This window comes from Pristis pectinata, chromosome 3 (genome assembly GCF_009764475.1).
Source record: "Pristis pectinata isolate sPriPec2 chromosome 3, sPriPec2.1.pri, whole genome shotgun sequence".
NCBI lineage: Eukaryota > Metazoa > Chordata > Chondrichthyes > Rhinopristiformes > Pristidae > Pristis > Pristis pectinata.
This window is the reverse complement of record NC_067407.1, coordinates 102076576-102092718: the sequence shown is the minus strand read 5'-3', so window position 1 is coordinate 102092718 and position 16143 is coordinate 102076576. Positions and strand designations below refer to the sequence as shown.

At 37.1% G+C, this 16143-nt stretch overlaps 1 protein-coding gene across 9 annotated transcripts in view; it reads right to left on the bottom strand.

Annotated features, from left to right (window-relative positions):
• The window catches only part of LOC127568146 (reticulon-4-like), a 52633-nt gene that overhangs the window by 12183 nt on the left and 24307 nt on the right, over positions 1-16143 (bottom strand). For 8 of the 9 annotated variants that reach the window (XM_052011525.1, XM_052011527.1, XM_052011528.1 and 5 more), the window contains 2 exons: positions 4504-4711; positions 3830-3968 (listed from right to left, as the gene is read on the bottom strand). In XM_052011525.1, the coding sequence (XP_051867485.1) occupies positions 3830-3968; positions 4504-4711 (347 nt within the window). Of the gene's footprint in view, positions 1-3829; positions 3969-4503; positions 4712-8810; positions 8906-16143 lie in introns of those variants that run through there. The other variant, XM_052011534.1, reaches the window with a different exon arrangement.

Below are 16143 nucleotides of genomic sequence, written 5' to 3'. Positions count from 1 at the left end.
AGATATTCACTTCATAAAACAAGTTCACAATTTATTTTTAAAATAGTTTTTTTTTATATATTCTGAGGAAAACAAAAGAGAAAATGAGCTTTTAAAATATATTTTAACTCCCATTTACTCCGGAGGTACACAAGATAAGATTTTGTTGGAGATCCGTTGATGCCATAAATGGCAACCTTCAAAGTATTTAAGGTCAGTTATTTCAAAATCTTAGCTGCCACCCTATAAAAAGTTTGTATAACATCAGTAAGACAGGACTTTGCACAAATCAATGTTTAATATCTAATGGAACTTAACCTCTCATCATGCAGTCAATTAGTGCCATCTTCAACTATTTCAAAATACTATTTCCCCCATTCTCCAAATTGGTCTAATTGACCATGTTTTAGTTTTAATAACATTCAGAATTTCTGGATCAAGATATTCAAAGTACTGTAAAAACTACTGCAAGTTGGAGACAGTAATTCAAATGAGTCATTGAAGCTACAGAATCCTATCCCAAGAAAGTCAGCTCGAAAGAGTGACATATTTGGTAGGGCTATAAAAAAATATTGTTGTAGTTTTCTCACTTATGTGCCAATGATCCCAGACAGTTTCTCCATTTACTGACACTGATTCCTCTGTGTTGCTGATTAAAGTCAAAGAAAACTCAAGGGGGAAATCATATTTCCATGGATTGGTGCAAGAGATGAGAGTTTCAATTCGTAGGACATTGGCACCTGCACTGGGGCTAAGAGGGAGCTGCACCATTGCAATGGACTTCGTTTGAATCAAGCAGGTAATAATGTCCTGATAAATTGAAGGACTGCACATAAGGCCATGTTCTAGCAAGGTGAAATTTAGAAAATTAAAGGACAAGGTGACAGTGCAGAACAGTGAAGTCAGTAATGATAACAGGAATCTGGAAGAATGGGAAAAGTACTTCATACTCATGTTTGAATGCTATCTCCTGTTAGAGCAAGAACCAGGAAGATCTAGTATTGAACAAATGAGAAAGCTGATTATCAATTGGGTAATTAAGGATTCTTTAGGAAAAAGTGTTAGAAAAATAATTCCTTATATCAACATTAATCTTCTGCACTGAACATTCAACTGGTGCGTACCCCCATATATTTTTTAAAAAAGACATCAAGATGAGCTGCACACTGCTATGTCAGAAACCCGACATGAACATTACCCTGATATCCCACATTGTGGAGGATGCCTGCGAGGTGGGTGGGCTAGGTCTGTTGCTCAGCTCTGAGATGTGGAGCTCAGTGCTGTACCCTGGCCAGTACAGCGAATGCAAGACATTGCTGGGCACCAACTTGGATACAATGGAAGCATTGTCTCCCCATCTTTGTTTAGTGACGTGGTCCTGCCCAGACTACAGAATTTTCTAAGGGAACAAGCTCAATTAGGGTCACTGCACCCTGGTGTATATGACAAGTAACTAATCAACTAATTATTCAGAAAGTAAAAGGAATGCACACAATTAGATATAAATGGCAGGTATCAAGTTAGAGGTGCCAGGCAATGACCAACTCCAAGAGGAAATTTAGCCAGCTCTCCCTAACATTCAATTATATTGCTGCCCCCAAGTTCCTCACTATTGTCATTCTTTTGAGGAGGAGGGGTATACAGAAAAGAGTACCGCAATTGACCAGAAACTTAACTGGACCAGCCACTACAACTGGACATCAAAAACTGGGTATCTAAAATCTTTCTATCATCTACAAGGCATGGATGAGGAGTACAGTGGAATACTCTCCATTTGGCTGGATGAACAAAATTTTAAACACTCCAAGCAGCTCAACACCATCCAGAAGAGATATTATCCCATTCACCAACCTAACCTTTCACTCCCTGCACCATCTTCAAAATATACTAGCACCAATGCTTCTTTGACAGCACCTTTCCAACCTGCAGATTCTTACTACTTGATGGAAGAGCAGAGGTGTAGGAATACACCCAGCTGCAGGTTTTCCTCCAAATTTCTATCACAAGTTGGAAGTGTATCCACTTCATCATTGCAAAGTCCAGGAACTTCACTTCCACTCACAGCAGTACGGGAGGACCTTCAGCACAAGCTCGTTGCAGTTGATTAGGGATAAGCAATAAATGCCAGCCTATCCAACAACAAAAACAACATCCCGCTGTAAGGAAAACCTTGAGTACTGATTGCCCTGCCAATAAGTGAAGCAAGGTGCAACTTTCTATTTTTATTTTATTAATCTGCCAAGCAATGTAAAATTGTCAACCACATACATACTAAGTCATACTGACAGCAAAAAAAAACTGGAAGTCTTCTTGCAAAATGTCAAAATGACTAGAAGGTCAATTTTCCAGACATGAACATTTCTTAAAGGACAGAAAAATCTGAACCTTAAATGTAAATCACTATTCTAGTCATGGCTTAATACAAAATATTAAGTGGCTAATATCTATATTCCTAAACAGAAAAAAGTTCACACAAAATCTATGGCCACCATTTTGCCCTATATTACAGGAATTTATTAAGAGTTTGTGTACATTTTAGAAGCTTTCAATGTACAGATATGATACGTTGGTATGCCAGCGTAAGACTGGAAAATAAATCAGTCTTAAATTTTAAGCTGTTGAAACAGCATTGCCTTTGAAAGATGACCTTGTGGCATAACTCCAATTTTTCTACTGTAATGTCTGCTTGATAAACATTTGCAAGTACTTACAGAATGCAAATAGAACATTAATCATTTTTTAATGAAGGATTATAAAATATTCCTCGAGAAAACAGAGGCATGTGTTCCACAGCTTGAAGGCCTTAATGAATAACATATATAGAAATAGACTTAACACTACAATATCTACTTAACTGTAGAGTGAAAGGTGAAATGTTTTTACACCACGAGCTACATTGGCAGGCAGAAAAACAAAGATAGTGTTATTCAGCCACAAATTTACTTTGAGTCAACTATTTCACAGCCAATGAAAATGATCCTTTAGAAGTATGCATACAACGAAAGGGTCACAACCAATGCAGAACCAAGTTTTTCTGGATGTCAGTGTTTCATTTCCCTCGAGGTGATCCAGGAAAAATTTTGGATATGGGGCTTACCCATCCACATTTGCTCAGGAATGAATTGATTTCCTTGTTTTGCTGAAGCATCATGTGGTCAGTTTATAGGTTCCAATTCCCCAGTCTTGCACAACTAAAAATCTTCAATGTACTTGAGGAAATAGCTCACTCAATGAACAATGGGAAGACTATACCCTGCATATGATACTGACAAAAGGAAATCAATTGCACTACCAATAGCACAGAACTTAAAATTATACCATTTTGATTATATAGTGGAGGAAAACAGTATCACCTCCTTTAACTTCCTTAAAAGCCCATCATAATCAATCTTTGTCATGCCTCTTCATCTCAAATCAGCATCCAATTTTATTTTTACATTAATTTTTGATGAAACACTAACACTTTCTTTACACAAGGTGTTTATGATGAGGCCTATTATTACTTCATCCACAACTGAATTATAATTCATAACCTGAACAATGAACTCATTTAACTTTTAGATGCTGCCTGACCAGCAGGATTGGTCCAATCATTTACTTAAGTTATATTTACTTGGATGAGCATCCATCATTAGACTCTGGCACTGCTTGCAGAATACTTCTGTACATCCTGAAACTAATGATAACTGAAAGCAATGCCAGGCCAAGGTACACAATTTACAGCATGTTCTATCTTTAGATTTTCAACATCTGCAGTAATTTGCTTTTGAACCATTATGGGCAATTTGAAATCCTGGACCAAAGAAAAATAAATGGGAAATGATTACATACAAAATAGTTAACTACTTGCCTTCAGAGAATCCACCAAGTCTTGAACAAGAAACAGCCGTCTTAATTCAGTAATCACATGGTTGATGTGGCCTAGTCCAATATCACTATACTTGTGTACCAGTTCATCAGAAACAGCAACATCTTTCTCCAAGTAGGTCCTGATATGGGAGGAGGGGTGGGGGTTGCATGGAAAAAGGATAAAAATTAAACACTGCTTTGCCTACAAATTGTAATTTTATTTCTATTCCAAATTTTAGTACATTAAAAATCATCTGCATATGTTTAATGCTCAATTTACTAATTATGATATTCACAAAGCAGCCTAGCAGTGGGCCTTAAATAGTTTTATTTTTCCTTGTGGTATTAAATGTGATACATTTTTATTCAAATTACAGTATATGAAAAGCTAAAGAAACAGAAATTTGAAGTGTCTGTTTTTAAACAGTAGGATAAACTACACCATCCTGAAGAGAGAAAACAAAGAAAATCATACTGCACATACTAATAGTCACTATTACAAAGTATTGAGTCACATGCATACATCTTAAAAACATTTAGACATAACTACCACATTGAAGATGCACTCACAATGTTCCCAATAATATTGCACAAATCCAAATCTACAGTTCTTACTTAATGTGCTAATACAACTTACAGGATGGGTAATCCATTTATTTACTTGAATTTACTTACTTGAAAGGGTGTCCATCATCAGACTTCTGCACTGCCTGCAGAATACCTCTGTATATCCTGAAACTAATAGTAACTGAAAGCACTGCCAGGCCAAGGTACGCAATTACACTGACAATGCTGAAAATTGTCATTGACAGCAATAAGAACAGGCTCGCACCAAACACTAGTCCAGTCTTCTTAATATCACGCCAATAGATTAAGTCCACAACTGCCAGAATAAAAAAAAGCGAAAAATAATTAGCACAATGCAGAACTGCTTCCACAGCATAAGTAGCAACATGAACTGATACAAAATGTCACGCAACTATCAAGCTATTGGTTAGATCAGGAACCACACTGAAACCGGTTGCAAGAGGGGCCTTCTAAATTTCCAATGCTTTCCATCATTTCAGATTGTAATGGATGGGTGTCCAAGAAACCCACTCACCAACCTTTTGATCCTTTCAACAGTAAACAGCTTTGGATTGCTCTGCCAGTTAGTTGGATCATAGCTGATCTGACTATAACCTCAACTCCAAATCCCTGTCTACTATGGCAAACTTTCATTCTTAGCTCACCAAGTATCTACCTATAAACTGGCAGGCTATGACAGTGGGGTGTGGCAGGGATCAAGGATTCTGCCCAGTTCACAATGCAGATGGAAGATTTAGCAGAGCAGAACCAATGTTGTATTGGTTCTGTGGGGTGGGAAGAGGGGGAAGAGAGAGAATGGGGAACATTGGATTGGGGGGGGGGGGGGGGAGAGGAAGGCAAGAATGGCAGATGAGGTGTGGTGTGAAATTGTCCACTTTGGTGCACAAAAGGAGGGCAGGAGAGATGTTGATATTCCTGGACGATTGAGAGCGTGTTGGCTTTTATTGCAAGGGGAATTTGAGTACAGTAACAGAGTGGCCTTCCTGCAATTGTGTGGAGTCTTGGTGTGGTCACACCTGCGGTATTTTAACGTTTTGGGCTCGAGTTCAAAAATAATGTATTTTTTCCACATGAATGATAGAAAATAGGGGGCTATGTGGGAGGGAAGGGTTAGATAGATCTTAGAGCAGGATAAAATGTCAGCACAGCACTGTGGGCCAAAGGGCCTGTACTGCGCTGTAGTGTTCTATGTATTTGCCAAGGTAGCGGGGGCAGTCTGCAGTGGTGGCTAGCTTATGGAGTGAGAAGATACTTTAATGAGCATTTGAAATGCTGTCAGCTGGATGTGGGGAGGATTTTTCCTTGCCTTTGTAGGTGGTGTCTGTGGGTGGGGGGCATCTGGGACTGAGACGGAAGAGATTTCTTTACAGCCCACTGGCATACCCCATGTGGAAGCATAGTCATTGAAATAATTCAAAGCAAAAATAAATAGATTTTTGGGAATCAGTGGAATCAAAGGGTATGTGGCAATGCAGGAAAGTGACACTGATGAAGATTAGCCATTAACTGACGAATAGTGGAACCAGACCCAATTTCTTAAATTGTTATACACACACACAATTTGCAGACTTGTTTTTTTCCACCCAGAGACAAAGTGAGAGAAATGGTCAAGGTCGAAGACTACACACTTATTTACTGTTGCTATTTCATTACAAATAGTTTGTCCAAATACCCGATTCAAATTATAGAAATTTCCGTAATTTTCTAAAAAAAACACTGCACCCTTGCAATTCTTTGTAATTTCTTATCCTATTCTATATCCCATTTAAGTTTCCAATACACATCTTGTCCAGAACAAAAGACACCGCAACATCAACATATCTGGAATGTCTTGCTGAGAGAAATGCAAGTTATTCCAGCTGATATTAATTGCTACATAGAATTACAGCACAATTTCAAATGCTAAAGATCCCTCTGCCTCAAACTCTGGAAAAAAAAGTTCCCAATTATGAAAGTATATTACATGTTCCTGCCACATTAATAATTATCTAATTTTAAACAGGCTAATGTCACACTGAAGACCTTCAGAATAGCCAATATGCCATTACAAAGGATTCACACGAAACAAAGCCAAAATAAACCCAAGTATGAGCAAAGTATTTCATCGTTGGATAGGAATATCCTGTTGGCTTGGATATATCCAGGAATTTTAAATTATTCCAAGACTGACATAGTAACTGCAATTAGAAATATTTTGCTGTCAAAGTGCTCAAAAAAAACACTAGGTTATCGGTTGATGAACTAATGTAACAAAGTGCAAATCAGAGTCTTTAATTTTGTTTTATAAAAAATTTAAGCTATACATCAACTACATCTGTATAACATCAAGTCTGAGAGAAACAGGCAGTCCCCGTGTCATGCAAGGGTTCCATTCGTGAGAACTGCCTTAAGCCGATTTCTCCACAAGCCAGAAATGCCTATTTCCTTTAAACTACCTTGTATTTTGCTATAATCCTTTCATTTGATTCAATAATCACCCTTACACTACCCATAATTAAACTAATGGAATACATACCTGTAAAGCAGCCATTAATAAATACTATGAAACATTATTACTAGCTTGAAAAATGCATTAAAGCATGTATGGGAGAATTTGCATAAATTTTCCTAAATCAAGTCATTCATAATCTGGGGAGCCCATAGTAGATTCAATCCCACAAGTTCTTTGCCCAGTATGGAATGTTCAGTAAATTAGCAATAAATTTTAAACTAATTAGAATGCTGAAGACTGTTATCTTAAATACATTATAAATTACTTGCTAATTTCGCCATATTGTAGGTTTCCAATTTCACAGTGTAAAGACAAAACCTTCCACAAAAGCTAATAATACCAGGGCCATTATATACAATATAACTACAGAAAGCAAAACATAGCTGTTGAAACCAAAGGTTATACTAATAGCTATGAATGCTTAACTAGTGTCCGGAGGAGGAAAAAAAAATCAGAAAATCTTGAGCAATTTTAAACCTTTAACATACTTGGTAGGCAGTTTATACTACTTGTTTTAACACGTGTGGATGTCTGACCAGTACTATCCATTAAGATTGACATTATGTAACATTGCACAATTGAAATGACTTCCTAAAAACGGCTGCATACTTGCAGCCAGGAAATCAAACCATTCTCAGCATTACTTTTGTTAATGAGTTATGTGAGAATCTGTATGGCAAGGCTCAACAATTAACTGCAGGGTGTTACAAAATAAAATGTCACATCTAGACAATACCTTTAGCATTGGACGACTGAGACCTTAAATATTATTCCTTTTCAGCTCAGAAGCAGAGGACAGTTATAAAACTCCCATCTCAGAGATCAACTTCCTCAGTAAAACCTTACCCTGGGGGTCTTCCTAGCTTGCACACACCAATGTATTTGCCCTCTAACCTATCAGCACTCACCAAAATGGAATGCAGATTTTCAATTATTAGTTCCTTTCCTTTAAGTGATGTTGCCACTTGCATTTGACTAGTTGTTTAATGCTCCCGTTACTGTTCAAATGAAAAGACCAGCTGTTGGTCTCTATTCATTTAATCAAAAGATCAGATTCTAGAATTTTAACCAGAGCTTTTCATTTCTTGCTCCAAATGACAAGAATTTCTCAGAGGTTAAATATTAAGTTTTTGAAATGTAGAAAATATAGTTATTTATACAAGATCTACAGTAGGCTTTTTGGGAAATCACCAGCTGATAACAACCTTTTAAAAGACCGCTTTAAGACATTAATTAAGCCAGTTATTAACTAGTTCTTGGTGTTACCTACTTGCAAATAAAGCTACAATCATTAATCCCACAGGTTAGAATGGGTGAGTTTTGGGGCCAAAGGCAAAAAACCTTCAACTGATATGCAATTTTAGTTCTGCTCAGAAGCAGATTAAGATCTTATCATATTGCCAAATGACTCATTTTCACCACTTCGTTGTCAGTAACTTAATCACAATACAAAATAAAATTTGATAATATTTGCAAATAAAATCAGTTCAAAACAGTGCAAATCATGACCCGACACCATACAAAATACTGCAGGCAATATTTGGTATGCATTTGCTGGCATCTGCTCCACCTAAAAATAGCATCAATACAAGCTGCAATGAGCATGCTGATCTCATCCAATTACCAGCTCTCTTTTAACCAATCTCAAACTTCACTGCCATTTTTAACAAATAAAGCATGCCTAATACTGCAGTTCCCCTGTAGGGTAAAGCACTAATTTCCTTTTACATCAACCTTTCTGTATTTACAATCTGATCTCAGCATATCTTCTGTCTAAAGCAATGATCTTCAATTAAGACAGCCATTTTTAAACACGAAAACCAAACTGGGATGAGACATATTGCCGAGAATCAAACAAGGGCAAGATTTTAAACTCAATCTGAAATTAATTAAAAAGACAAACCCATTTTGGCATCCATCTTGAGGCTGCTCACATGCACTGAGCTCCTGTACAGCTGCTTACACCCTTCTACTTCCTGCTAGGTCACTTAGAGGTTAACATATATACGTAGCTGTATGCTGTGTCACTGCACAAATAGCAGCTTCAGTTTGTATGCAGTATCCAACTGCGCAACTCTAACCCAATGACAACTGTTCAAAGCTAGCTGAAACCTAACAAGAAAAATAACTGCTTAATCTATAAATCTTAAACCATTTAGAATCGCCTTCACAAATCAATTGCTCTCATTAATACTTGGAGATTTTTTTAAAAAATAAAGACTTGCTAGCAACCACAGTAGAATATTTCAGCCTTCCTCCATCACAAATTACAAAAGAACCAAATGTTTGAGAAGTCTGTAGATTTTAAAAACAGTTGATTGAAGTATCATTACAGAAGATTCAAAATCATACATTTGTGTGATTATACTTCAGGGTTATTTTATTCATACATTCAAGCAAAAGGGTCAGCTTCCATTTTAAGTATCATCTAAATTCCATTCAACTGAACAGCTGAAAATACATACCAAACCACTTAACGGATTTTTCTCAAGAACAAGATCAACAATTCTTTGATAATGCCATTGCTAGACCCTAAGCAGCATTACCAAGCTTGAATAAATGTTGCATCATAAATAACTTCAAAAACAAAAATTAAATGAATGACAACTACCAAGCAGAATTCCACACAAAAAAAAAGCTATTCACTTCAAACTGATATAATGCTGTATCAGAAATAGTGCGTGGAGAAAACTCCAATTAATAAGTCATTTATGAAAATCATTGTTGGGACAACTTGAGAAAGGGGAAAAAAGTCACCAGCAGTCAAACAGAAGCTCAAGTGAAAAGGACGCAAATTTTAAACTGCCAGTTGCTCCTCCAGCACACCATCTCATCACAAAAGCAATTCAAACCACAGCTGCAGTTATCAATTACAAAACTGGAATTGGAGATCTTTAAAATACACAGTCACTTGGAGATTTAAAGGTCTGAAATACAACAGATTCTCGAAATCAAACAAGTTAACTCTAACCATGATCCACAGTAAATCTTTGCAGCATTAAAATTGTGAGTAACCAAATTTCCTCTCATACAAATTTTAAACACTGTAAAAATAATGCATGATATCTTTAAAAAAAATTCAATTAATCCAAAAGAAACAAATCATGCCTGAAACACTTCCATATCCCAGTTCCAATTAAGTTCATATTTGTATAATATTTACGTCTCCAAAACAAAAAGGGTACTTTCAAAATCACAAAAGAAATTGGCCAATCAGCCCAACTAATGTCTGCTGGTATTTATGCTCCACACCAGTGGCCACCATTCTTTTCCTGATGTTCACATCTAGTCAAGTTTTGGGAATATCCAGGCTGAGAGAGTCAGTTTCTCAGAATGGTCTCATTTCATCTTCCAATCACCAAGTTATATTGGTACTATCTTGTTATATTTCTGGGTGAATCTAATTCTATAGGCCATAAGAATAAAAATTCTATACAACCCATTACATAATTACTCAGATCTCTATTATATATCCTCAAAGTTTGCTCGGTACTGAAAAATAGCTCAGTTTTTTTTTTACATCCTCAAATTTTCTGCCATTTGTTTAGAGCTTCTGCCTTTTTAATACAATTAAGACCAAAACTGTGCCGAGTACTCAAATGCCGCCAGACCAGCCGTATACAAGTTTACCATTAACATTTGAGCTTTGTACTTCTGGAAATAAATCAGAGCTCAGAAGCATTTATAATTGATTGGCTGGTCTGCAATATTACTTTTCATAATTGCTTTACCAGGGACCCCTATCCCTTTTTTGCTAAAGGTGTTGATGATATTTCTACATTGTGAATCAGCTCAGTTACCTGAAGACCATTTACCACTGCCTAGTCTGCCACTTTTCCAACTTGTTCATGTAGTGTTACCTTTTTCCCCATGTTAGCTGTACTCTTTGATTCGGTAACATCTTCAAATTGTTATAACACGGGTGATCCCCATGTCATAGAGGGGCTGCGTTCCTAGAAAGCCATCTGTATCACAATTTCCTGCAATGCAAAACCCCATTTCCCAATGAATCCCATGTTATAAGTGGAGATGTACTCCTACAAAAATCTCTCTCAATGGTGATGATAGTACTGCAGCTGCCAGTTAACAGCGAGTGGTCACTTAAGAGATTGCCCTGTCAGTTTCCTAAGCAAATCTCTGAAATGGCCAGCAGCTGCATTTGCAGACAATCTACTATAGATGCTGTAATCTCAAGCAATAAACAAACTGAAGGCTGGGAGATGATAGTGATAGATGGGGGGGGGGGGGGGAAAGAGTTATAAAGGCAAAGGGATATGGGTTCCTGATAAACCAATTATGAAAAGAAATATTGCAGTTGTCGTCTCGCAAAAACAGGAGTACAAAGCTCAAAAAGGACAGAGGGAGCCAGGTGGGTGGGCAGGGTGGAGATTAAGGAGCAACCTCTTGTGTCTCCACTTATCACCTTCTAGCCTTCAGTTTGAATGGAGACATACACCTTTAATTGCATACCAAATGGAAGATAATTATTGTGAATTATATCAATTAAACTAAGTTTTCTCCAGCATCAAACCTTTGTAAAATATCAAGTTTTACATCCAGTGAAATGCCTTTACATCATTGTTTAGGTTTTCACTTTGCATTGTTTCAGACATCCTGAGGGTAAATAATACGGAAACTCCATGACATGGGGGGGGGGGGGGGGGGGGGGGTGGGAAGAAACTGCTTGATGGCAAAATGAACCTACCATGCTATAAAATTACCTGTCATATTATCTACATGTGTCAAGAAATGAGTTGAAAAAAGACAAAATTTGTTCTTTCACATTGTGTTTAATTCCACCCCCTCCATTCCCCACAAATTCCGTGTCTCTTTTTTATTCCGTGTCTCATATTTTTGGATAGTGATGTGAATTCCGTAAGGGCCAATTTTTTGTAATCTAAACAGCTGTAATGTAGGGTTTGACTTACAAGGTTACCCTTCTCGTAAGTACAAACCATTATGAACAACGTTGTGGAATGCACTTTATCTGACCCATTTTTAAATACTTACCACTTACCTCCATTTTGTTATCCCTTCACTATTTGCCTCATGGTTTTACATCTCCTAGCTTTCATATATTTGGTGCAGTATCCTTAAGAATTTTTTTGAAAAATATAGGACTACCTTTACTGCAGGTGCCCTTAACAAAATATTTCGGCCTCTTCATGTTCTGATCACTTTTTAGGATTGACAGCAGAATCTACACTATATTTGAACAGTCAGTCATTAGACAAGTTTGCAGAAAATAAAATGCTTAACTAATGGACTATTCAGACTTGTGTCACAATTCAATAAATAATTGACAAAGTAACAAGGAAAATTGTTTATTTGGAGCCCAATAATAGTCTTTCATCTCGAATCTTCCAAATAAGGTACAAGGAATTAAACAAAGTTGCATGTGGTATAAGGGTATTAATAGCTTGAAAATGACATAACTGTCAGAAAACAGGAAAGACAAATGGATAATTTTCAGATTGTGACCAATTGGGTTCGACGAGGGTCCAGCTGTTCAATCTATACTAATGATTTGAATATACTACAGTTGATTTCCTCACCCAAATTCTCTAATTATACAAAGACAGTGGCAATATGGGCTACAATGAGGATATTGGGGGGGGGGGGGGGGGGGGGGTGCTTCGGGTTAAAGAAATGGGCAAGGAAATGACAGATGAAATATAATAGGAGAAAAAATTCAGATCCTCCAATTTGATAGAAATAATAGAAAGGCAGAGCATTTACTAAATAGTGACAGACTGAAAGCTATTAGTGTTCAGAAGTGCCTGTACACAAGTTAATGCAAATGCAACATGCAATTAGAAGGCAAACAAACTGTACAGTGGACTACTGTAAAAGGACCTGCATATCAACAGAGCCATCTTGCTCCCTGGTGAAACCACATCTGGAATATTCTGTACAATCATCCTTTCTTAGTAAGACATTTGCAATATTGGGAGAGCAAAGGTTCATCTGATTCATTCATGGGATTGTGGATTGTCATGAGGGAATAACAAACAGACTGGGCTGATACTGGAGTTTGGATGAATGAGAACAGAGGTCAAAAGGGAAGCAGGCACAAGTCACATGGCCAGCTCCTATTTCTTATGGGGTCCATCAACTTTAACAGTTAAAATCTGGGGGTAAACTTTTAATTTGTTCAATGAGTTTTAAGTCAGTCTCAGTCTGTATATGTTCTTTCAAGTCCCTCTAGATGCAGGTCAAGCTTACTTTAAGTATAAATAGTTTTTTTAAAAAGTGATCTCAATTAGTGATACTGAAATCCATGTCATATTTTAACTCATTTCCTAAATTTTATGATACCTACTTGCTATTTTCTTAGAGTTTACTAAACCTCTGACTTGGGATGATCTCCAAATTTCAACTCCTTCCTCTCGGCCCATTGTTCCCAGCCTTATTCACACCCAACGTGACATATTATAATACCCATCATGTACATCTTCATCATTCTGGGAATCATCTAAAACTTTCACTGTTTAAAATGGAGTAATGCTGAACAAAGTTCAAAGCCACTGCTCTTGACCAAATTACAGATACCCAGCAAACCAAAATAGCATCAGAATTGAATGAAGGACATTACACACCACTTCTCACCACAAATCCTAACATCTACTCACCATTTGAGATTTTTAAATTGCATTTTGCTATACTTCACCTTACACCCACCAGAGTCAAATCCCAATTTTAAGCTATTAAACAGCTTTCTATAAAAACACACAATTTTGCCTCTGCATTTGCTAGCCTGGAAATTTAATTGTTTAGTATTTACTCACATATCCTAATCACTATATTTATATAGGATGATTAAATCTTGTGGTGCAATGTGTTATTCTTACTCATCTGTAATCTGATTGCAGACTTCCTCCCTCAAACTAGGATCTGTAATGCATAAAAGTAGAGTCTCTCTTTTAAAAAAGAGAAATCTCTAAGTCCAGCCATATTGATTGTCTACATAAACTGTCTCCGGCTGATATATTCCTTCTAACCAATGTTGCCATCCCACCTCAATTCTGCTCTTTGTTCAAATAAATCCTCCTAAATATATCTCAATGTTTACTTTACATTGTTCTGCTGTTCATACCTTGGATCTTCTTTCTAAACAAAACCAAATTTACTGTTACAACTTTTCCTGTCCATTTCTCACTCTGCTTTACAATATATATTTCATAATCAAGTATTGTGGATTCTGATAAAAGATAATTAACTAGAAATTACAACTACTTCTCTCTCAACAGCTCCTGCCTGACACAAGAGTGTTTCCAGCATTTGTTTCCATTACAATATAGTCAAACTCAGTGATGTGGCTCCTTGGGTAATGCAAATTTGCCCTTACAGAACTCACAAATCACTATCCAAAAATATGATCTATGAAATAAAAATTCACTTACAGAATTTATGGAGGAGGGAAATAATAAACAAAATGACAAAAAAAAAATCACTTTTTATTTTCAGTCACTAGTGGGGCAACAAGATTTGTATTTGACATCACTGCATCGATTGGGATGGCAGTCATAGCCAAGTCCCTCCTTCACCACTCCCTCTCCAATCAGAGGACACATGAACAGTCATCTCAGAATTGAGCATTACCACTCTTCATCTGCAGGCATTTCCTCCAACATGCTGCATTGTGGTGAGCTGCAGCAGCCATGGCCAGCTCCTTGTGTAATCATTCTGCCTTTACTCCACTTCCACCAAGTCACCTGAAGTTTAACCTATTACCCCTGTAAACTCTTTCGACATGACCTTTCTCCCACAAACTTCATTCCCTTTCCTTATCGATAAGCCTTGCACATGAGAGAAAATGCCTCAAATGAAGAGTGCAGCCAAGACATCTGTTCACGTGTCCCTCGGACTGGAGAGGGAGTGACAAAGGAGGGACTTGGCTGTAACTGCCAACATAATTGACACGGTGATGTCACATCTAAGTCTTATTACCCCACCATATTGAGTGACTAAAAATAAAAATTGACAAATTGTGTTGTTTCTTTCGCATGAGCCTTGTCCATCCCAAATCAAATGCTCGCCTTGGCTGTTAAACAACAATGGTGGATCATTTTGTCATAGGACCACAGTTCTCCTTATAACATGGGATTCAGTGGTTGCGGGGGGGGGGTGCGCGTAGTGTTACAAGAAATCACGATATAGACAGTTTTCCAGGAACACAACCCCTCCGTAACATGGGGACTGCTTATTTTCTAACCTCTCCCCTGCTGTATCTAATTTGATTTTTAACCCCTACTTTACATCCTTACCCATAATTATCTGCATTGGCCCACTATGATGATCAAACCCACCATGATGATCAAGGACATTTGATATATTTTCCAGCACCAGTACCCAAATTTAAAAGCATTTTTCAAGTTCATTTATTCCCTTATCCATTTAGTAGATATCAATCTTGCCAAATACATCCCAGTGTTTAAAGTGGAATTGAATTGATTTGAATATTCAGGTACTGAATTCCAGGTCCAGGTAACAAACACACTATTACTTCAGCTCAAATCTACATCAAGACATTAACACATGACTAATTGAAAGAAATGTTATCTTTTAAATGCTTAATCACACTTCCAATAAACAAGGTGGGTACTCAAATGCAACAGTTCTCCCACTCCTCAATCCAGGTATTCCTTCGATCAACAGCTTCTACTTCCAAAAAAACAGATTAACAGGACATTTATCCCATTATCTATTTGATAATCTAGTTTGTATAATCTGTTGTTTTAGCAAAAAAAAATGCTCCTTGAAGTTGAGAAGGGCAGGGGAGGTGGAATACAAAACAAAAAATATGGAATTCACACTCCAACAACTCAATATTTGAACTTAAGCAATCGGAGACCACGGTGGTAGAATCTCAATTGGGGTACTGGCAAGTGTGCCATATTTGGCTTAAAGAAATCACGGACATATGGAGAGAGGATAAATGGTATTTAAAGGGTTGTAAAACTGAAGGCCAACAGCACAGATTATGCCTACCATAGCATATGTTAGTCCCACAAATATCCTTTCTCCCAGCTGAACAGTTTTTTCCTTAAAGTATACAATCGTCTTTTGAAAGTTACTACTGAAATATGGTTATACCCCTTGCTAGTAAAAAAAAACTGCATTTTTAATCAAGTCATTTAAATTCATGTCCTATTACTAACTCCTGCATCTGGAAACATTTTATTTACTCCATTAAAAACCTGCAATCCTTTACTGTCAGTTCTATACCCAAGGAG